Raw genomic sequence first — 24604 nt, 5'->3', positions numbered from 1 at the left:
TTTCTTCTGCAGTGAAATTTTGTAGGTTGTTTTTTTTTTTTTTGTTGTTGTTGTTTGGGTTTTTTTTTTTGTTGTTGTTTTTTTCGTGTGTGATTTTTTGTTGTTGTGGGTTTTTTTTTTTTTTTTCCCTGAGCAACCAGTCTGAAGAGATACTTACGCAGCCAGTGAAGCCAGATTAGATTTATCATTTGTGCTTCAAGCCAATCAAGTCAAAAAGAGCCACCTGGAGATAAAGATGTGAGTCTGAACAAGCAGTTGGCTTTTGTGGTATGGTTTGAGACAGGATTAAAAAAAAAAACCAAACAAAAATGCTGTCTTCTTGTACAGCTGGAGCCATTCCTAATGGACTGGGCACATGGAAATGGGCTCTGCACTTTCGAAGGTGAGGGCAAAGCATTTTTTAATGACAGAATAATTAACTGCAATTAGTATGTGACCGGAGTGCAAGCAGAGAAGGTTAAGGTCAAATTTTTATCTTGTACTTGAACTCAGAAACAAGATGCTAGGTTAACTTTAGGGAAGAAAAGAAAAAACTGGCAGTGGCTAAAAGGCACCAAAAAAAGCTATAGCACAGTGGAAGAGTAAAAGAAAAAGAGAATGCAAAAATCAACTATCAAACATTGTTGTTAATCTCTGTAAGAGCAGCCTCCTCTATTTATCAAGCATTTCTAGAGTCAAGACCATGTCCCAGAGTCAGCATTAGCACATTTATGACCTGAAACTGCCCAAGGATGCTCCAGGCTGTCATCAGTGGTTAGAGCTCCACAAGGAATCCTGGGAACACAAATTATCAGCCTCACCTCTGTGCAACTTTATTTGCTTGAGAGGAACAAAATTTCCCTTGCTCTGAGCACACAGTGGGTGCCTGTGTTGACCCTTGGTCTGTCTTTTCCTTGCAAATCCTTTTTCAGAATGACCCTTTTCAGCTCTTTCTGCTTTGTGTAGAGTGAATAATCAGAGTTTCTGAGCTGTGGTCAAATCAGGTTTGCCAACATTATTTGTGCCTGCAGAGTGTGGGCACTGCTTTGGAACAGTCAAGGAAAAGGATTTGGATAATGGGATGAAAGGAAATAAGTGGGTGACTTTTTCTCTTCTGACTGGATCACCTATCCAGGGGGAATTGTCAAACTTTTTGATCATATTAAATAAAAAATATTGTTAAAAACCTTCTTCCTCCTCCTCCACAAAACCAATGAAAGAGATGGAGAGAAGAATGAAAACATTTAGAGCGGGTTTTCTGTTGACAAAATGGACATCAACTTGGTGCTGCTATTACCTGTGCTAGACACTGGCTGCTGGCTAATTTCTTGCAGCCATCAACTGCAAAAAATTTCATTTGCAAGAAATTGCAAGAAACTGCAAGAAACTGCATTTCAACTGGAAATGAGCTGAGAAAAGAGCCTTGAGTAACACTAAAAATCAGATTCTGGAAGAAATGTCGTGTGTCATCAGCAGAGAGGAAGAAGTTTTGACCCACTTACACAGAACAAAGGGGCCCATTCACCTGGGGCTTTTGGGCATAATAATACTAAAATATACTAAAATAGAGTATTTTATATATAGAAAGACACTAAATATAATATATAATATTATATTATTCATTATATAATAAATATTAAATAATACATAATTAAAATATTAATTAATTAATCAATTAATTTAAATAAATAAATAAATAAATAAATATTTATATACACTAAGATATAATAGTTATGTATGTGTCTGGTAGAAAGAGTAGGAATAAATGAGCTGCCACAGCAATGGAAGCTGGAATTAAGGCTACTGGGATGTCACCATCCTCTGTCCCCAGGTGACATCCCTCACCTGGAAGTGTTCACAAGTGAGGGCCAGAAGGACAGCAGGTCCTCCCTTGTTAGAATCCCTAATTGCTAAAAATTGTAACCTTTCTGTACTAACAAATCCCACAAAGAACACTACAATTAACCTAAAAAAGAGAAATCTTCCAAAATTGCATAATAAAACTAAAATTTTAAGTGTGTAGTTTAAATAAAAGTATATCATATCAAATAATAAAAACTTAAAAGTTTAAAAGTTTAAAATATGATAATATAGATGTATAAAACAAAAGTTTTAAAACAGAAATGAATCCTTCTTCTTCATCTTCTTCTTTATGAGTTTAAGTAGTATTATATAATGAAATAAAGATATCCACATGACAAACCACAAGTAATTAATTATTAAGTTAAAAATAAAAAAATTAAATATAATTTCTTAATGAAACCATTTATCCTTAAAAAAAACCTTATTAAAAAAAAAGATACAGCTCCATTTTTAATTTATTAAAGTACTATAGAACTCAGAACTTATAAAACTATAATATAAACTAATAAATCCAAACAAAAAATACCATCTTAAACATTTAATCCCAACGTTAACCCTTATAAAAAATTAAAAAAAAAAAAAACAAAAAAAAACAACACTCTCTGTCTGTAGAATAATCACAGCATAGCAGAATGGTTTGGGTTGGAAGGGACCTTAAAGCTTAAAAATAATCTCATTCCAGCCCCTGCCATGGGCAGGGACACCTTCCACTGTCCCAGGGTGCTCCAAGCCCCATCCAGCCCAGCCTGGGACACTGCCAGGGATCCAGGGGCAGCCACAGCTTCCCTGGGCACCTGTGCCAGGGCCTCACCACCCTCACAGGGAACAATTCCTTCCTCACGTGTCATCTGTATATTCATGGTGTTCAGTGGTCTGTGGCTGATTCAGTTTTTTGCTCAAATGCCACTTTTCATACCCAGAAATCCTGATAGGAAGGCAAATTAATTAAATTAGTAAGGCTTACACACATCTCGATGGGCTTTAAAAAAACTTGATTTTTTCCCTGAAAACAGGTTGCAGTGGTGAATTCAACAACTTCCACCTACATCTAAGCACCTTTTTTGCTGTGTTTCAGATCCTTGTGCTGCAGTTGGAGGTGACTGGAGAGTAACTTTGGACTTTAATTTTGCAAATTGTGGAAGTTTGATGAATTTTATATGGATCTGTTTACAAGCTACAGATGAACTCGAGGGACTTTCAAGCAATGTCCAGACCAGCAAAATGGATCTTTAAATTTCAAAGCACTGCTCTCACTGTGCCTGACTCTGCAGTGAAATTGATTTTCATGAGATTTTGGAAGTCCTGGCCTCTCCCTGCATCCAGCAGAGACTTAGTAAGGTATTGGCAACACCTCATTAAAAAAAAAACAACTGAAATAGGTCTCATTTGTGTAAATCACTGCCCATAAATGAAGCTGGAGGTGAGAAGCTCAGCTGGTTATGTGCATGTATTAAGTGTTTAAGATTTGAGGGGTGGGGAAAATCCCATCCAACACTTAACCTAAATAAATGTAAGGTGATGCCTTAAATGGTACTTTGAAAGTTTTCCAAAGGTTCAGTGTGTTCCTCAGGAAGGAGGGATGGCAAATGCTGTATTTAATAGCAAATGTTGTGTTGGTCAAACCTCTCCAGGCCCTTGGAAGGATTAAGCACAGAATTATTTGAAGCAAAGAAACAGAGTGGCCTCAGCACGGAGACCCCTGGGCTGGCAGACCTTGGATCATCTCCAGGTGAGGAGTTCCAATGTTCCCAGAGACACAGGAGAGTCTTTATCCCTGTTTTGTAAATCAACTGCATCTCTGAGCAACGGCACCTGTGCAAGGCTCCACAGAGCCAACCCCGCAGGCCAAGGGTGCTCATGTTACCATCACAAAAATATTGAACTGAACATCCCCAGAAAGATGCCATTATCAGTATTTAATCCTCCTGAGGTCAGGAAGGGATGTAGTCAAAACAACCTGCAAGGCTCAAAGCTCAAAGACAAAGCTTGGGCAGAATGTTGGCTTTTGTTTCAAGAGGTACCCTACATCACACCACTATTTATGTAATTGTTATTTCTGCCTAAAAAAAATTTATCCTGCTTAATTGGTCTGCAATCCCCCTTTTTTTTTTTTTTTTGTTTGTTTGTTTGTTTTTTCCCAGGGTCTTGGGCAGCAATTCTTTACAATCTGGGGATATTTTCACAGCACCTGCAAGCCTGGGATATCAAAGTTTATTTGTAAGGCCATAGCAGTGCAATTTTGTTATCATAAATAACAGTTCAAGAGGCTGCAACAATTCTGACTAGTCATAAAGATTTGCCACACATTTTTTTGTGGAAACAAATGCTGCTCCTTTCTTCTGGGCCACAAAGGACCAGAACTTCCCACAGCAGAAGGAGGCCAGGGGTGCACCCAGCCCACCCCAAGCCCCTGGGTTTTGTTGTGGGGTGCTCTGGAGTCACCCTCACATCAGCAATGGAGTAATGAGGAAGAAAATGGGATGGGGAAGGACCCTCAGGGCAAAGGGATTAAACTTTAGCCCTCTAGTCCACCTCCATATTCGTATTTATTCAGAGATTTTAAGGAATGCTTAATACACATCCTTTGGGCTCGGGATGAATAATGTGGAGTCTGCCTGGGCTGATGGGCAGGGCATGAGTAACCATTTCAGGGGTGACTCAGAGCTGGCACTTCTAATGAACAGCCTCCCAAGATGATCAGATCAAAGGAAGCCACTTTGAGCTTAACAGATTTTGAGAGACAGATGATGCCTGGCTAAAGGGTCAACAGAAAAAAAAATAAACATATTTATCTTTGCCTCGCACCTTGTTGTGAGAATAATTTACAGTGGCATCTGATCTATTCCTCTCTCATGATGTTTTCTCTCCAAGCCAGCTAATTGCATTTTAAATGTCAATTCATGGATAATTATTGATATTGGTCAGATAATACTGAATCTGAGTCCTGAGCTAAGAATTCAGGCTCTCAAAGGATGTTTTCAGACTCAGGTCTGGCTGGTTATGTATCCATCCCTGATATAGATAGAAATGAAGGAAAAGCACCTTATTATGGACACGGAACTCATGTGTGGCATTCACATTTTCTGGAAAAATCCCTTCACCCAGGATTTTTCTCCTGGGAAGCTGAGAAGCCTCAGAGAAAAAGGAAAAAAATTTTATCTCATTTGTGTTCTCTTCTCCTGTGTTTTGCTCATGTGGAATGTGTTTGGAGATTGCTTATCCGCAGGTTGTTTCATTGGTTTCTGCTGTGAATTATTTTGACTCTTTGGCCAATCAGTGCCAAGCTGTGTTGGGACTCTGGAAAGAGTCACGAGTTTTCATTATTATCTTTTTAGCATTGAGTAAGTATCCTTTCTGTATTCTTTAGCATAGTTTAGTTTAGTATTTTTTAATGTAATATAGTATAATAAAATAATAAATTAGCCTTCTGAGAATATGGAGTCAGATTCATCATTCCTTCCTGCCACGAGGGACCCCGCAAATACAATACTCATGAATTACAGAATGATTAAGGTGGGAAGGGACATCAGAAGGCCTCTGGTCCCATGCCATGATCAGAGCACATCCAGCACAGTGGTTTTATCCAGATTTGACATTATGTCAGGGTCTTATCAAGTCATTTTGAGTACAAACAAGGACAGGGATCTCAAAACACCTTTGAGCCTCTCTTACAGTGCTTAATCATCCTCACTATTATATTTTTACTTCCCTGTTTAATTGTTCCTTGCTCCCTTCATTCAGCTTCAGAGTGGAGCTTCTCTTCCCCGAGCAGCCCCTCATCAAGCACCATCCCTTTGTAGGTTCTTTTCAAACACTGTCACCTCCATTCCCAAGGTCCTGCTCTGGGATGGCTGTGCTGAGCTCTCCCATCATGGCTGGAAAGCTTTGCAAGGATCACTGAACTCTCTGAGGGATCTGGTGGTAACTGGAAATCGCATAAAGCACCTAGGATAAGTGATCTGTGGAGCAGGGATTCTTATTCCTCTATTATCCTCTGGTTTCCATCATCACTGCTGAGGTAGCAGGAGTGCAGCCAGCCCTCTTTGGAAGATGTAACACTTTAAATGCACTCTTTGCCTCTCTCTGAGATGCTTTAGTTTGTCTCAGGAGAAAACCACCACTGTTAAAGTCTGGCTAAAAGGTAGACATGACATCAGTAAGGGAACTGGATGGAAGATCCATCTTCCTTTAAAGAAACTTTGTCTGGAATGAGTGAAAGGTAGAAGAGAAATGTTGGGAGGCAGAAGAGAAATGTTGGGAGGCAGAAGAGAAATCCATCTTCCCCTGTGGATACTGACAGTTTGGTCAGAGAGAGAAAGAGATAAACCTTCCCAGGAACTGTTCTGGTGAGTTTTGAGAAGGCTGAGGGAAAGAATTAAAACAATCTTGCAGCTGGTGTTTTGAGCAGTTGTTTTCTCCTAAGATGTTCACCAAAGGGTGTTTCCTTAATTAGCCAATCATGTGAGGGGTGCTGATTAAAACCACTCAGGTTCTGGGTGAATGGTGTTGGTTAGAAATACAGTAAGATTGTAAAAAAGGAGCTTTTTGCCTCTGAGAATGTACGGAGTCAAGTGTCACCTTTCTTCCCCTTCCTGACTCAACGGTGACATTTCCCTGAGCAGAAGGTGCTCACTCAAGAAAGTAAAAACTGACCTGCAGTGGAAAGGGTCCAGCAGGAGTTGTGTGGGAATTCATCCCTCCAGCCCAGTTTCACACCATTCACAGAATCACTGCATGGCCTGGCTTGGAAGGAACATTAAACCTCATCCAGTCCCACCCCTGTCATGGCAGGGACACCTTGCACTGTCCCAGGCGCTCCAAGCCCCATCCAACCTGGCCTTGGACACTTCCAGGGATCCAGGGGCAGCCACAGCTGCTCTGGGCACCCTGTGCCAGGGCCTCACCACCCTGACAGGGAACAATTTCCTCCTAATATCCAATCTAAACCTGCCCTCTTTCAGTTTGAAGCCATTCCCCCTTGTCCTGTCACTACATGCTCTTCTAGTTAACTCCATCTATCCTTGTTCCAAAAATATCCATCCTAAACCCTTTTTTAAAAATCCAGTGTTATCTGAAATTAAATTCAGTCTTGTGATCTTTGAGTTGACTGAAAAAAGTTTGAGGAGTATCTTGTTTTTTTGCAGTCATTGAAACAGAAGTTCACAAGCTGCATTCAGTCTTCTGAAGTGGCATTCAACACAAATGCATACAGATTTTTCATTATGCCAGTTTTCATAACACCTCAATTTCTCAGAAACCTCTCATTGTCAATTTTCTTGGAAGTCCAGAGATGCTCTTTTCCACTTGGATTAAATGCAATTTGCATATTTTTGCCCTCCAGTGTTTCTCTATGTCCAAAAAAATGTAACTTTTTTTCCATAAAGTCTCCAAACAAATTAGTGAGTCAAGTGCCAACGGCCCCTTGTGCCCACCCATGGCACAGGCACTTCATTCAAAACATCTTCTGAACTTTTCAGAAACAAAAGAACATAAAAAGCTGTAAACTTTTGATCTAAACTGCTTGTCCTCCGTGGATTCACTGCAATAATTGGTGCATAAGGTGTTGGCTTGGAAACAGGGAAGGGAACAGAGCTGGGGAATGGTCTGGAGCACAAATCTGATGTGAAGCAACTGAGGGAGCTGGAAAAGGGCTCAGCCTGGAGAAAAGGAGGCTCAGGGGGCACAACTCCTGACAGGAGGGGACAGCCGGGGGGATTGGGCTCTGCTCCCATGTCAGGGCACAACTCCTGACAGGAGGGGACAGCCGGGGGGATTGGGCTCTGCTCCCATGTCAGAAGTGACAGGACAAGAGGAAATGGCCTCAAATTGCAGCAGGGGAGGTTTAGATTGGATATTTGGAAAATTTTCTTCACTGAAAGGGTGGTCAGGCATTGAAACTGGCTGACAGACAAAATGGTGGAATCCCCATCCCTGGAAGTGTTGAAACGCTGTGGATGGGGTCATGGTTTGGTGGGAGGCTTGGCAGTGTGTGGTGGATGGTTGAACCTAATTGTCTCAGATTGGTTCTTTGATTTACTGATTTGTTTTATCTTCAGCTGAGGGCCTGACAGCCTCTCCCATGCAGCCAACAAAGCCAGTCCAGGAGCTGTGTGAAGCACTGTGTCCTGTGGAAATGAGGGCAGGAGAGGTGGCTGCATGCCCAGGTCAAATGTCCACTCAAAAATTAAGGAAATAAACTCATCTCTTTTGAAATTCTTTGCATGGACTGAATTTTAAAGCTTCACTTTTTCCCTCTGGTGATACCACATTTGTGAGAGAAAATCACTGAAAATCAGGACATTTTATGGTGGTATCAGATGTTACCAAGGTGTCATTTTTGGTTAGATCTCGAGGTATGTTTGTTTAAATCAATGGAAGTTACAGAGGAAAAACTCTCAGCTGTTTCATTTTCCAAACTTCACAGACAGAACTCTGACAAAGGGACAGAAACTTCACAGAATAGAATCCTTGAATCCCAAAATATCTCAGCTTGGAAGGGATCCATAGGGATCATCGAGTCCAACCCTTGCCAACTCTGTAGGCAAACTCTCCTTTGGAACAGCCTCTCACATCCTGAGTGTTTCTAAGATGCTGATTTTGATTTTTGAACCCAGTTTTAGTTGTACAGAGGTTTTGAAGCTCCACAGACTGTGCTGCTCAGACACTGTGGGAACTGGGCTGAAGGGTACAGCATAAAGTTACCAGAGCCAGTAGAATTTTCCTCTTTATTTTTCAGTTCATGCAGGTTTGTCAGGACACATGGTTCCATTTCCTGTGGCTCTATCAAAATGCAGCCTTAAGTAATATTTCTGCCATTTGCTCAGATTCCAGTAACTGCTATTAATGCTTTCCCTGTACCCAAACCAAGTGATTTTCACATCAGATTGAGAAATAGTCTCAACATTCACTAAATCTCACTGCAAAATCTCTACATGCACTTTAAAACACAGGCAGTAAATTCATTGCACAATTTCCTTTCCTCATAAGGGACTGGGGTTAATTGTAGCCTCTCCTTATTCTGAGAATATTAAAATCCAGCACAACTTTGCAAAGGCTGCATCCAATTCCAGCCCTGACAGGGAAGGAATTTTGCATGGGTCCCTCAGTGGCTGCTGAAAACAACATCACCTCTGTTCCTTTATTTCTTATTATTCTACTTCTTCCTCAGAAATACTTCCTGATGAGAAAACTCAGTGAAATCACACACTGAGCCTCAGGAAAAAACCCAAATCAGGGTTTTTAATGTGGTTTCCTAGGGAGTAGAACATCCCTACAGCCATTCTTTCACACCTGAGGAACCTACAATGGTGTTTCCTCTCTGCTCCACTAAATGCAGCAGCTTTTAGTCCAATAGCAAAAAGAAACACATAAATTGTGAAAGGACAAGTCCCCCAGACATGAAGCGCTCTTTGAAGATATTATGAAGGGACTTTTGGGGTTTTTTTTGAGGGCAATCCATAACTTTTGAGCTCTACTACAGACAGTTACTGGCAGTTTGTAAGTACCCAGCAGGATGTGTATCAAACACAGGCTGGGATGGATGGAGCTGAGATCACAGCATTATTAAGGCTTAAATAGATGGATTTTCCAGGCTTTTTGCTTGTGTCATCATTCAGAGCAAGCCTGGCACTGTGGGGTATGAGTAAGCTGATAAAGACCTTTACATGTATTTAAAGAACCCAGCTCTGCTATAACTGGAAAACCTGAAGTATTTAAAACCTTCTGAGACAGCAAGTTATCAACCCATCCACCACAGAGCCAGGAACATCAGGCTCACTGAAGAGATACTAACAAGGCTTCAGTCATTTTTATGAAGCTTTCAGGCTACTGAAAGGCTGTTCCTCATAAGTTTCCCTTTTTTCAACAAAATCTGGTACCTCTGGTCCATCTGGTACATGGGGATTGAGTGGCATTGCCTTCATCACCACTTTTAGTAGGGATGCCTGGCTGGGAGCAGCCCAGCTTTTAAAACAGCGTACTGCAAAATGCAAATCTGTGCTCTGGACAGTGTGATTACACACCCAGAAATCTCTGAAAATTCACTGAGTTTGCTGTTTTCTTTGATGCTGTACAAAACTGAGGCTAGAACAGGAAATTCTATCCTGTAAAAGCTTTATGATATTCCAAAAAATACATTCTCACAGTACATTAAGACAAGCCCAACATTTTGAAATAGACAATATTTAATATTTGGGTGGTTTGGACTTATGGCTCATCTCAAAGAAGCAGTCAGAGAGTTGCCATGGTTTAGTCAGTCAAGTGGAAGTTGCAAATTGGGTGTCAAAAAATGCTACAAGGAAGATTTCCCTCCCAAATTCAGCTTTTGTGGGTACCCACATGGCAGCAGGGTGTCTGGGCATGCAGTGGAGAGCCAGCCCACGCTGGAGCTGCTCAGGTGAGCAGCTGGAGGTGCCTATTGTAAACCAAGCTGATGAAAAGCTTAAAAAGCAAAAAGGTTGTATTGGCTGGCTTGAATTACTGACACAGAGCCAACTGAGGAGCCCCATTGGATCCCACCTGGCTTTCCCACTTTCCAGTCAGATGAGAATCTTCTCCAGATCCTGGATCAGCTGGTAAGAGCCACAGGGATGCCTCAGATCCTCTGCAGCCTCCCCAGCAGCACCAGATATCTGAATTTAGGGAAATGAATCAACATCCCAAGCTGGGTGTCCCAACCTTGGACTGACTCCCTCAGAAATCCCTGTTCCCAGTGTGATACAGTGGAAAACCAGTTCTGGAATCAGTCCAGATTTCCCAGTAGATTGTTCTCAAGGCCTAGAAGTGCATGAGGTGAATCACCCTCCTTAGACAGGCTCGATTATGTCTGAACTCATCAAAGCTGCAGGAGATGGGATGTTGGCTCATGGCTTTGGACAGACAGCTTCAGATTGGTGTAGGGAGGGGGAAGTTTGGATATTTCTCCCAGTAAAAAGAGCTGAAAGAATGCCAGAACAGCCAGAAGAGTGAAAACTTGCTGTGAACAGCCAACAGCTCCAAGTCTGAGTGCCACAAAATGGAAGTGGGGTGACAGAAAATCCTGACTGGCTGTGAGATCACATGGCCTGGGTTCCAGCCCCTGAGGGTCACTGGGATACCAGTGGAAAAAGGAAAAAAGACTTTAAAAAGTCCTGCTGTCTACAGGAAATTCTCCTTCTACTTGAACAGTGCAGACCTGATGAATATGACAAGTATGATACCCAACCCAAACCTCCCCTGACACAGCCTAAATGCAGAGAGGTAAATGCAGCTCTACAGGCACTTGTATTTTGGAGGAAAATTTAAACTCCCTGTTTTTTAAGAGGCAAATGGAATGGTGACAATTTATGGAAGGAAAGTTGGAAAGAGAACAGAGAAATCTGATGCCAGGATATAAAAGTGGCATGTGCTTAACTCAGAAAACTGAGCTGCTTCTTGTTAGCATCACCTCAGAATTAATGAGGAAGAGGGGAAGATACCAGTGTAAAAGAAAGCAAAAGAAATACATTAAAAATAAAATAAATTTGTAAAATTAAAATATTTAAAATAACATACTGCTGTTTTAATGCCATGCCCATTCTTTCTCATAGCCCACAATAAAATTAAGAAGCAGCCCAAACAAAGTTTATACCAATACAGCAGGAATAATGAAATATGGAATTGATTTCTGCAGAGTCTAACATTTTAGCTGGACAAAGATGACACATTTTAATGCAAGTAAATGAGACCCTGACAATGTAAGCAGGGGAAAGATTTAAATCTCTCAGACTTTGGGGTGGAAGTCAAACTTCCTATTCCTTATCACTGAGGGATATCAGTGAAGCATTTCTTGCTTGAATAGCAGTACCTCATATTAATTCTGATTTCATCTGTTTTCAACCCTCTTTTCTGAATGCAACAGGCACTGATCACTCACAGATAGTGACCCACATGGACAAACTCACTAAGCTCAGCATGGCACTGTAAAAATGGGTCACCTGCAGCATATCCTTAATAAGAGTCCAGCTTAGAAGTAATTAGCTATGCCCAGAAATCATATTTTTAATTAATGAGTAACTTCAAAGAAGTCTTAAGATGAAGAACAGAAAATTTATAATCTGACAAAACTTCTTTCCCTCTGCCCTGATCTCACAGGTAGCAGTCTGAAGTTGATAAAGTTTTGAGGACAAGGGCTGGGAAATTCAGGTGCACATTAAGAGCCTTCTACAAGGGACTGATGGGACTGTGACCCCCTGTAAAAACATCTCAGGTCTCTGTAATCAGGCACCCAAACAAAATTCCACCTCCCAAGGGTGAATTACTTACCTCACCATTCAAGAAGCAGTAGAATACTGACACAAAGAAACCCTGGAGAGAAGAGAAAGCAGGCAATTATTAGGGAAACATTTCAACACTGTCACTGACAGAGGGGATTGTCCCTGCAGCTGGGCTAAAACATCTCTGCAGCATCCAATCCCCCTCAGAGGAGCTGCCCCATGGCTGACAGCTCTGGGGGGACAGCCCAGGCACTCACAGGGGGTGTTAAATGGCTTCAGATGGTCCCACGAGGGCAAGTGCATCATCAGATTGCTAAAATTCACCTGAGCTCAAAGGCTCTGTGCAATCTGCTGACAGCAGTGACTGCAAAGGTTGGAATTCCTGAGAGTGGAATTCTGCCCATCTGGGTTTTAGGGCTGTAATTATTATCACCATTAACCACCAGAGACATTAACCAGTCACCAGAGACTCCCTGTGCTTTCTTTCTTACACACATCTTCATAGAACTAAAGAGCAACGCAGCATTTTTTCTGAGACGCTGAGCAACAGCAGGTAAAAAATACAATCAATTTTAGGGAATGAAAAGCATGGAATTACTTCACAGGTAAAGGCTAAACCTGCTTCCTTGACAGGTTAAAAGGGACATTTTTTTATTTTGGATATTAGGCTGTGATTTCTGGTGGGATGCAATCAGTAAGAACAGTACCACAAGCCTAGATTTGCCAGCTGCATGTTTGTATTGATATCCTGGGTATCACAGCACTTGTTCCTGCACACAGGAGATAAAAAACATCAATGTCAAACCAATTCCCACCCTAGTTCAGGAGGTAAAGCTGTAGGACACACCTGGCAGAAAGGAGTGGCTAAAGAGCCTTCAGGGCCTTCAGTTGCTTTTGGGCTTGTGTCAGATTCACAGAGTTGGGGCAATTGCTCACATTCCACTGCCTTTTCCACCCTGCCAGAGCTCCAGTTAATCCAGAGGAGGGAGAAGATGGGGCTGATGGCTCAGGGAGTGCACCAGAGCAGGCTGGGCAACACAGCTCAAGTGTGTCTGAAACACTGTCCCTTTCCTCCCTGTTAAATTACTACCAGAAGTTTGTTCAGTGATTCATCCCTTGAAACACGAATGACCTTTGAATATTAGAAAATATCAGGAATTTCTCTGAAAGCAGCTGGTTAATGTTTTGTTATCTTCCTTTCTTTTTAACCAACTGGTTCTAAACTTATACTCACCATGTCTTTTTTTTTATGAATCAGAGAAAATAGTTAAAATAAAATCCTAACATCCCTTAAAAAAAAATCACCAGAGTTGCCTAACTCTAATATTAATTAAAAGTTGGGCTGCTGCCTGCACAGAACAGCACATCATTATTGCCCTAACAAGGAGCTTATTTTTACTCCCTTTTATTCTTTTCTGGGTGCAATGAGGAACTAGAGGTGAGACTGATGGATTAAATAAACATAAACATGTCTGGAGACTCTTACAACCCAAACAGAGCAGCAAGTCCAACAGACAGGAGCTGTTTCCCTTTGGTTTAGCAACACTGAGTCCAAGTGTGAGCCCAGTGTGTGCCCTGGGAAGAGAGAGGCACCTCAGGAGAGGGACCCCTCATCCCCTCTCAGGCAGGTGGAATGAAACATCTTCTCTCTATTTTATGTGAGGAGCTGAAGTCAGTGCTGAGTTGAGGGAGATGAATCCCTCCAGTCCACACCTGAGAGGATTTCCCTCTCCACATGACACATTTGTACATGTGTTATTCACGTGTGAACTAAGCTGAGCTATTTGCAACTATAATTTCTATCACAGACTTCACTGCCTGAAGTCCCATGGCTGAAAAGGGTGGAGCTGTACAGAGGATAAGCTTTGAGCTGATAGAGCTGCAAGCCTGCTCTCTTACCTGAAAAGACTGAAGGAAGGAATTGAAATAGATGAAAACAATCTGGGAAATGTCATCCTCGCCAGGGTTGACAAAGAAAAGCATGTAGGTGATGCCAAGCAGGGGCAGGAGAACCAGGGTGGCCTTGACTGCCTTCCTGTGGGCAGGGAACAGAAAACAAGTGAACACAGGCAAGGAGGAGCATGGAAGGAGTGAAACCCTCCCTGCCTGAGCAGCCCTGTCCACCTGGGGAAGTGTCCCAGGACAGCCTTTGGATCTGCTGCTTCCCCCCACATTCTGAACTCCACAGGGTGAGTGGGAACCTTATTTATATCCCTCTTTTTCTTCCTCCTTTTCTCCCCTACCAGTGAGGCTTAACCCTTGGGATTCTCTGCAGGTTTGCTGAGTGATTTCTGCCACCTCAGGGAGATGTGATCAGTGCCCAGCTCAGCTGAGACCTGCTCTGTGCCCATCATTTGATGTTGTCTGCAGCGTGAACACGTCCTGCAACACCCAGCTCGACTGCTCAGGGCTGTCTTGGGAACCACAAATCACAAAGCAGGTGGTGAAAGAGTGATCATCAATAATCATCAGTGATTAACAGAATTATTAGGGGCTAATCCTTATTACTGGTGCTGTAACAATGTCACCTGAGAGCAGCATGTCATTGTATGAACACAAAGGCTGAAATTTGGCTAAGTCTGTATAAATCTCTGAATAATGCCAGAACAGGTAGATAAAGACAGGCAGGGGAGCACAAAACCAGTGTCAGGATGTAGTAACAGCCTTAAGGAACCACTGCCACACAATTTAATATCTGCTTAGCAAAGGGTTGCACTGCTCTGCTTTAGAGCATCAAGGCCTGCCCCAGGCTTTGCTGGAATTCTAAAGGTTTCCATTCAGGCTGTGGAAAAGACAATTCCCTCAGAGAGCCTGCAAGGATAAGATCATTGTCATCTGTTCAAGAACAATGGCAGTTGGTGCAGATTGATTCACTCTGATGTCTCTAATGCCTCCCTGCAAGCTGCAGAAGGGATAAAAATGTCCTGAGGTTTGAATCAGGGCTTTTCCGGGACAGTTTTAGTGTTATGGCATGAGGTTTGAGCAAGAAAAAGGGGTGTTTTTCCCTTCATTTCTCAGGAAATGTGCAGAGAAGGGTCTGAACTTCAGACCCCTGCATGAACTTCACTAACAAAACCCTGAGAGGAGCAAAAGGAAGGAATCAGGCAAAACAACAAAGCCCATTACTGCAGCAAAACTGCTTCCAAAGTGCAACCTGATTTGAGGACATCAAGGTGCAACTCAGCTTGATATGCTGAGATTTTATCCAGAAATGAGTTGGAGTGACTGATCCCTCTCCACAAAACCTGGGCCATTTCCTACTGCAAGGACCTGTTAGTCCCTAAGTCCTTCAAATATCTCCAAGATGCTGCAAATGATGAGAAGAGGGCACTCAGCATCTCCTGGTGTGTGAGAATTTGCTTTTAGGCTGTAAAGGCTGATCTAAGCCCACACTGGTGTCTGAAGGGGCCAGGCCACCTTCCCTCCTGACTTTTCCTTCCTGCCATGCCAGTGTTTGTGGGAACTGATTTACCTGAGAAGCCAAAGCCACATAAAGGCACTGATTAGTTGAGGATCAGCTCTGTGATGCAAGCCACTGAGTGGTTACACTAATTCTGGCACCAGCAGGAAGGAAGGGACACAATCACCCCTCATTCCCCTCCCCACATTTTAAATGGAGCACTAAACACCTGTATGCACACATTAATCACAGAATCCCAGGATGGTTTGGGTTGGAAGGTTAAAGATCATCCAGTTCCAGCCCCTGCCATGGAAGGGACACCTTCCACCATCCCAGGCTGCTCCAAGTCCCATCCAACCTGGCCTTGGACACTTCCAGGGATCCAGGGGCAGCCACAGCTTCTCTGGGCACCTGTGCCAGGGCCTGCCCACCCTCACAGGATAGAGATTTTTCCTAATATCCATCCAAACCTGCTCTCTGTCAGTTTGAAGCCATTCCCCCTTGTCCTGTCACTGCAGACCCTTGTCAATGGTCTCTCTCCACCCTCTTGCAGGTTCCCTTCAGGCCAAAATTTGGCCACCCCAAAGCCTTTTCCAGGCTGAGCAATCCCAATTCTCCCATCCCCTCCCCAGAGCAGGGCTGCTCCATCCCTGGGACCATCCTGGTGCCTCCTCTGGACTGGCTCCAGCAGCTCCAGGTCCTTCCTGTGCTGGGGAGCCCAGAGCTGGATGCAGCACTTACTCTACAAACACCTGTGTAAATAAAGAAATGGAGAAATCTGTCCTCACATGAGACCAAATCCTTCAGATTTCAAGGAAAGGAGGGGATTCTGTGTGTGCTGGGGCATGTGTAGGCCTGAAGTGAAATGTTGTGGACAGAAAAAATGCAGGTAGGCTTTTCTGGAGAGCCTCCACAGATAAATAAATACTATGTGCCTGATTTATGAGCTGCACCAACAGTGGCACCTGCAAAGACAAAGATGGGACAAGGGCAGGACAATCAAGGCAGGGCTTTGTTAGCACCAGAAATCACAAGCTGACTTACCTGTACTGGATTGTTTCTGAAGTGGTTGAAGCTCTCAGCTTTGTCATTAAAATTCTAACTATATTAAATAGAAATACAAAATTTATCTGGAAAAGAAGGGAGAGAGAAGAAAAAAAAAATGCAACCAGTCAGTAAAATAATGGCTTACAGAATGTGACACACCTTAAAAAGCACATTTTACAGTTTCAATCTGACTGAAAATAGCCTTTCGGCTTTACCACTGATTGCAACAGACTCAGAAGTTTACTAGAAACACCAGATTATACAGCAAACATCCAACAGCTCTTACTGTTTCCAAAACAGCAGTGAAAATGGAGTACATCATTATTGCCCTGACAAGGAGCTTATTTTTACTCCCTTTTCACCTTTTTTGGGTACAATAAGGAACTGAAGGTGGGATTGATGGATTTGCCACTCCCCTGTTCAATTTGCTGAGCTGGGTAATTATTATTTGTGCAGCAGCCTCCCCACTGAGAGTTGATATTTGCTCTAATTACTGTTGTAGCATCTGCTGGCAACTTTCTTGCATAGCACAGATTAAAAACCCCAACAAACTGAAGAGAGATTGATTTTTAGGCTGTGATCAGTGGAAGGATTTGGCTCTTAGGAGCAGGTTTGGAGTTGCTTTCAGAGCATAAAGCAGGGCAGCTTCCAAGACATGGGTCTGTCCCAAAGTTGTCAGAACTACACAACTGCTGAGGTCCCAGCACAGCTTGGGAGAAAATATTTACCTCACACACAACCCCAGGGGCTCCTGGCATTTTTCAGTCCCTGGATGGAACTATTCTGTGATTGACATCTGAAAATTTACAAACACCCCAGCAGAGCTGCCAACTGAAAGGTGTTCTCAAAATATGCTCCTTTCCCCCCGTGCTATGGGGTATATTTCAATGTTTATAGATCTTGGCATCCATCAGAGCCTTCCCTGTGGCTCCTGTTCCAAGGCTCAGAACAAATGGAGCAATAAAACACCTGAGCAGACTCTGGGAGACTGGCAGCAGTGGGAATTGTGTAAACACCCTATGTGAGACACAAAAATGCTGTTACTAGGAGTTAACACGGCGTTTTTGGAAATTATTTCCTCAGCAGAGCAGGGCCCTGGGGAGTACAAGAAGTAAACAAAGCACTGCAGCCTGTGTGTTTGTTCTTCTCAGATTTTTGTCATATTAAGAGCTTGATACTGGTTCATGCTTTATTTATCAGAGACAAAAGCAGCTCCATATCTGTGGTTTGAGTTGAATCTTAAACTCCTCACACTGGTGACTGATCATTAACACAAAGAAGGATGTTCAGGCAGTCTCTGCTCAGCTGGAGGTGAATGGAGGTGACCTTCACCCACAGAAAGAAAACTTCCCTCTCTACAATTCTGCTGCTGAATCTTGAGGTTCTCTATCAGCTCAGGGCCATGCTTGGGTCATTTCTACCAAGGATGCAGAAAAGGCACCAATCCAAAATTTGCCAGTTTTGCAACTGTAATGAAAAGTGCCAGACTGAATTACAGACTGCAAGGTAAGAGCAAATTCCAAGTATCAGTGGGACTGATCACATGGCATTATAGTGATGAACTGGGCTGAAGAAGGCATTTCAAGTTTCATGAGTCCTGCCTCAATGTGACAGCATCCTGCCATCTGAGATGGAAATTCAAATTGCCACAGCCTGCATCAGAAAATCAGGGATTCTGGCCTTTTGTGAAATTCATTTGCAGAGGTGTGATTCACCAGTCCAGAAGAATTGCTAGCTGAAAATTCTGGGAGTTCTTTCACCAGAAACACTTTCATTCCATAAAAATGTGGTTTTAATTCTCCCAGCTCAGCTGCCCAAGCCCAGAGCAGAGCAGCACCTGAGGCACCCCTGCCTCCCTGGAGCCTGTGAGTGGCACTGGCACGTGTGACACAAAGCTGGTAAGAGACCTCACCTCTCTCCAGGAGCACCAGGAAGGCAGATTCCTCAGTGCTGACTTTTTAAAAACTCCCCAGGTGCCTGAGAAACCCTGCCAGGACATTTTATAGGAGAAGGTAACAGCAGCATTGGCCACTCAAACTGAATTCTCCTCTTGAGGAATCTCAGTCTGAACTTCAGAGTGATTTTCACTCTGCTTCTTCTATCATTGCTGCAGCCTTCTTTTACCACTCTGCCTTTACCTGCAAACCAGATAATTGGTTGGTTCTTTTTTTTTTTTTTTTTTTTTTTTAAGGCTGGTGAATGGGACAGGTGGAAGGAGAGGATCCTGAGCTGGAGGGAAGGTGCTGGAAAAATGGATCTGGTGTGTGTGCCCAGGAGGTGATTGCTTGGATGCCGGGGACCATCAAGTCAGGAGAATCCTCTGGCTTTTTCAGTGCATAAAGGGAGGTTAGAAAAATAATTCACAGCTCCTTCTGCCTTTAGAATCTCCTTTAGACTGTGTGAAGCTCCTTCAAGGCTTGGTTTTCCATTTTCTCCTGAGTTTCTCTGCCCAGCTGTTGCAGCAGCAGATCAGGACATGAGTGCAGCCCTGTTACACACACAGCTCCTGCTGCTGGCTTCATCCCAGTTTCTCCAGGAAAAGGAATAACTGATTCTTCCCCATTCTAGATTTAGTATTTAAGAGAAAAAAGCTAAGTGACTTGGCCTTGGCTATAAATCAATTCCACCCCAGAGTGAGGATCAGAAGAACAAGAGCATAAGGAACTGAGTCGGGTTGGCATCATTTCTTGTCAGATTAAGCAGTTGGTTATCCCAAGATCTATTTATATTCATTGCAAAGAAATGGAATATTTTAAACAGTGGTTCTTTTGACATATTTTAAATGAATGTTTTTGGAATAATAGGGCTTGGACTTGAACCACACACATCTTCCACTGATCCTCAGGACATCCCACAGGAGCTTCAATGAAGTGAATGGGGCTGTGACATTACAGTCTGTGGAAGCTTCAAAATGTTTGAGACACCAACATTTTGTCTCTATTAAGGTTTCTCTGAGAGATCTTTAAGACTTGGATAGGGTCACCCCTACAATGCAGATCTCAGCAAGCAAAAAATCCAAGGGAAAAGATGAAAATGTGGTCACAGCAAAATACTTATTTTTGGTTTTGCCTTCTAGAAGCATGTTTCAGTGTGCTCACTTTTAATGATTTCTCTAAAAAAAACTCCCCACTCTGATGCCTTTTCAGAAAGGCACTCTGAACTCCATTTCAGAAAGACACTTGGCTCAGTAGGGTCTTTTAGCAGCACCCAGAGAGGTCTGAAGAAACTGTTTTAACTATTTTAACTATTTCTGAATTGCTCTGAAGATCAATTTTTAGTGCATAATCAGATGGGGTTTAATTGTCAGCTTGTCCTTGCTGGGCCTGAGACCAAGCTCATGGGGATGATGGGGGCAGTTTGCTCAGGAGAGGGGACACGAGCTGGGAATCAAGCAGGGAGCAGGCTGCTGCACACAGCTGAAGGCTTGGAGATGAAAATGGAGCTGTTTTCTCAGCTGGAGAGAATCCATCCAGCTCTAGTGGCTAGCAGACTGAGCCTGATTTACAGGCAGAGCAGATGAAGCCTCTGCTCTTTGTTCCTCAGCTAGACTGCAGTGTTTCAGAGGGAGAAGGATCTCACTCCACTGCAAAGTGAGTTTTCCTAGAAAAGAGCCTAAGTGCTGTATTGACCGAAGTACACAATTATTTGTCAAGGACTTCTTTGTTATTATGGGAGCTCTGTGTCAACAGATTAATTCCTCAGGGCTGGGCAGCTCTAACAAAACCCACACATCAGTTCCATCAGTGGAGACCCAGGAAAGATCATTTAAGAGAGGTAATGATGAAAGGCAGTGCATCCTTTTTATTTCTCTTTAGGCTCATTTTCTATTTTCATTCATTTCTGTTTATCCATGTTTTCTGCTTCCTAATGGAAAACATAACTAAGGATTTTTACCTTGACATTTTCTGGTAGATAAAATGAATCCAAAGGCAAAGTCTTGGAGATAGAATAAAATGGCTTATTTCTTCTTCTCCTTTATTTATGCTATGCTAAGAATATCATTATTGCTGGAATAAGACCCTTTCCAAGTGCAGATGGGAAAGAAAAAGTTTTCATTTCTTGCCAGCAGTTTAGTCTTTCCATTTCTAAATTGGGATGAAAATTCAGACCCCCAAAATGGAGTTACAAGCCAGTGATCCAGAAAGTATCTGAACCATCTGTTTTGGCACTGTTCTATCATAACCTGAACAAACGAGCCCAGAAACTCTTTTGAATCAAAAGAAACTTTTCAGTAAATTATTTTGGTGGTGAGATTTTTCTCTCATAAAAAGCAAACTCCACTTGAGAGGGAATTTATCTCCCTTATCAAGATGAAATAGCCAAAGTGCACAGAAGAGGCAATGCTGACTCTGAGGGCTTCTTTGCAGTTTTCCCCAAGCCCAGGAGTTTAAAAGGGAGGTCATTAAGCTCTGCTCTTTCTTTTGAGAATTTAATGGACAACTGGCTTTTATTTTGCTCATTTTCTGCTGGGATTTTTATTTCATGCTTCACAGAAAGCCTGTGCTCCTCTGCTTCCTAGAATGTTTGTTCCTCTTCATTCCCAGGAACCATAAAAATTATTCTATTTAGATTTCATATTTTTATGCAGTGCTGTAAAATCATCTCAGGGTTAAGTAACCCAAATTGGGATCAGAGCAGTCCTTCGAGTGGGAGCTCTGGATGCTGCCACCCTGACCTCAGATGAGCACTCTGCCAGTTAATTAATGCTTTGTTTTAATTGTCCTACCATGCTGGCCTGACCTGATCCTCAGACAGAGATTTTCATCAAAAAAGTTTCCTTTTCGAAGGTCACAGGCACCACAATAAGTCCTTTGGGCAAAGGGTTGGAAAACACTTTTATGTACAGTCAGGAATAAGGATTCCTGAAATCCTTATTTGATTAAGAAATCCTTATGTGATTAAGAAGAATGAACATTACACAAACAGAAGTAGAAATTTCAGAAAATTTGTAGAGTGTATGTGGTACTGGACACCTTGCTGAGCACTTACTGACTCCACAACTACAAGATATGAATAGCAAAAAGTCAGTAATAGCAATGGTGGCAAAACTGGAGATAAATTCTGGATGGGCTCTAATCAGAACAGCACATTGTCTTTGTGCTCTGTGCAGCTAGCACAACCTGCATGCAGAACAGTAGAAATGATGATAAAAGTCCTGCAAGAAGAACTCAGGGATGTCAGCAGGTCATGAACTGCAAAGCTGCAGAACTGGAGGAACTGCTCATCTTTAGAGAAAAAGAAATTTTAAAAAATCAATAGGAAAACTAATTTGATCAGCGTTTGAGAAAAAACATAAGCCATTCAGATAGGAAGGAGAAGGGGGAATGAAAAAAAGATATCAATAATAATAATAAAAAAATCTCAGTCTCTGAACAGAACAATACAGAAGTGGAAACAGAAGTATGAAGAGAGTTAGTAGAAACCAAGAAAATATTCAGAGAAGCAATTGTATCAGCAAGGAAGATGCTTATACAGGACTAGGGAATGCTTTTCAGCAAAAGAAACCACAGAAATGAAATGCATACAGCTACATACACAGGTGAGATACTTTACATAAAACAGTGAGTGAGAAAACTTTGAATTCTTTTAGAAGATCAGAAGAACTTCAGCAATGGGACTGTGGTGTTTGAAATGGAGCAGATCAAAAGAAGTGAAGACAGTGACAGGGCAAGGGGGAAGGGCTTCAAACTGAAATAGAGTTGGTTTAGATTGGATATTAGGAGGAATTGTTCCCTGTGAGGATGGTTCCCCACCATGGAACAGGTTGCCCAGGGAAGCTGTGGCTGCCCCTGGATCCCTGGAAGTGCCCAGGTTGGACAGGGCTTGGAGCAAGCCTGCGACAGTGGAAGGATAACTCTCACTTATGAAAAATTCCTTTGTGTCAATAAATCAGCTGATTTTGTTGAAAAGCTTAAGCACCTCCACTCTCTGACGTGACAAACTTTAAAAACACCCTGTCTTTCCACAGCCTTGGTTTTGAAAAACTGAACTAACTCAGGTGTTGAAATTTTTTTCTTGTCAAGGCCTTCCAGAGCATCAGCCAGTGGTTGCTGCATTGAGATACTGATGTTTCCCATAAACTGAAGCTGATCTGGACAAATTCTTTGTGAAGAAGAGAAACAAGGTGTGAAGGGAAGAGTGATATGGTTTGTGAAGTCCTGTGAAAGAGTCAATTAGAGAACAAGGGAGATCCAGCGGACAATCCTCTGAAAGGAATTCAAATTCCAAACTCCAGAGGTTCCCAGAGAAATTTGGCTGTTGCAGGCTTGAAGGGAAGAGCACTATGCATAAGAACCCAAGGAAAGAAGGGCAGGAATACATATATATGTATATATACACATAGGTTATTCTGATTTCTGAGTGGAAAGAGGCTAGCAGCAGATCTGTGCTGTTTCACACCAGTCTCAGTGATCTGTAAAAGGGATTGAAGAACAGGCTGACAGATTTTAAGTGGCATTAAACTGCTCAGAGCAGCCAAGATCAAGACTGATTGCAAAGAGCTGTCCAGGGACTGAGTGATCAGGCAATAACCTGGCACAGAAATCACCTGATGGGAAGGTAACACCACGGGGCAGACAAAACAATCTCAGCTTTACATGGAGAGTTATGAGCTTTGGGAGTTTTCATTCACAAAAGAAATGCTGGAATTACACTCACTGGCTTCCTGAAAACCTCATCCCAGTTCCCAGCAGAAGAAAGGAAATAAAAAGCCCCACCTAGAATTACTGATAAAGAAAAAACCAGGCAAGAGGATGCAGATGTAAAAATCCATTTGTGTGGTCACACCTTGATTACTGGGGCCAGCTTTGAACTTGCCACCACAAAAATGCTGCATTTTAATGAGCAGCACATCATAAAGACCTCTTGGCTATCCTGTGCTCTTCTCTCCTGAGCAAAATTCCACACTGAAATAAGGACCCTTAACTCCTCTACTTGTCATCCAGGAATCTCAAAGCAAGGGAGGATAATTTTTAAATAAATAATTTAAAAATAGATAATCATTAAAGTGGTTTCATACCTGGGGAAGCTGAGCTTTGAGCAGCAATCTAACTTATTCAAAATTAAATAAATTATGAGGGCAGAGGCAGAAGTGAACTCCAGGGCCTCCCCCACCTCATACACCCACTCACTCCAGCAGCTAACTGGTTGTAGGGAATTATTTGCAACCAGGCACAAAAAAAGCCCCAGGGGCTGCAAAATGTTCAGTTCTCAAAAACTGTTCAGCTCTCAAGCACAAGAGGGAAAAAAAAAAAATCTATTAAAGCAGAATGAAAGGTTTTGGGGGAAAAAAATTGATCTGCCTGTTTTTGAAAAATTACAGATTTATACAGTCTTAACTCTGAGAAATATTGCAGAGCAGTTCATAGCTGGGGGCAGCTCACAGCAGAAGTTACTGAGGGAAAAAGCAGCTCAGGTAACTGCCTCTGGTGCCTCTTCTCTGAGACCTGTCCTCTGACCCTGCTCTGTTTTGGTGGTTCACCAGGTTCTTGGCAGTTTTACATCTCAAACTGAACACAAAAAATGTATTTTCCTTAATAAAATCAGGAGGGTTCACTGATTTTATTAAGGAATTCACTTCCCTGGCTTTTTTCCCAACCCACTGCCCCCTTCTTTAGCTTCAGAGAGGGGTGTGTGATTAAAACTCGGTTATGTGACTCTGAGAAAATAATTAAAAAACCCCAATGTGCTCAGTTGAAGAGAAAATACCTAATCGAGTGTGTTTTTCCAGTGCTATCAGAGGTTAAATTTCAAAGCATGCAGTGTGCTCAATTGTTAGTTCTCTTGTGGGATACGTGCAAGTCAAAATCCATTTAGGAATGAAACAAAAAAAAAAGATTATTACCTAAATTTTCTCCCTCAGATGTTTTGTCAATAAAAATACAGGTTTCTTGCCCAATATACAGAATCAGCACTTATATTCAGTTTCCTTTTTTTCTGCAACTGTCTCTAAAATAGTTTCCCTGTTTTCAGCCCAAGTCAATCTCTGAGCTCCTTCTACACAGACAAGTAGAAAATCAATCAATCCATCAATCAATCAATAATCCAACAACTCCACTGCCTCATTCCAGGTTTTGTACCTGAG

The 24604-nt window shown here is 42.3% G+C and overlaps 1 protein-coding gene across 1 annotated transcript in view; it reads right to left on the bottom strand.

Annotated features, from left to right (window-relative positions):
• The window catches only part of CRHR2 (corticotropin releasing hormone receptor 2), a 141403-nt gene that overhangs the window by 5771 nt on the left and 111028 nt on the right, over nucleotides 1-24604 (bottom strand). Inside the window, exons 10-12 of the mRNA XM_041490118.1 lie at nucleotides 16519-16604; nucleotides 13974-14109; nucleotides 12124-12165 (exon numbers count right to left, since the gene is read on the bottom strand). Of these exons, the coding sequence (XP_041346052.1) occupies nucleotides 12124-12165; nucleotides 13974-14109; nucleotides 16519-16604 (264 nt within the window). The remainder of the gene's footprint in view (nucleotides 1-12123; nucleotides 12166-13973; nucleotides 14110-16518; nucleotides 16605-24604) is intronic.

This window comes from Pyrgilauda ruficollis, unplaced genomic scaffold (assembly GCF_017590135.1).
Source record: "Pyrgilauda ruficollis isolate IOZ18807 unplaced genomic scaffold, ASM1759013v1 scaffold12, whole genome shotgun sequence".
In the NCBI taxonomy this organism is placed as follows: domain Eukaryota; kingdom Metazoa; phylum Chordata; class Aves; order Passeriformes; family Passeridae; genus Pyrgilauda; species Pyrgilauda ruficollis.
This window is presented reverse-complemented; position numbering and strand designations above follow the sequence as displayed.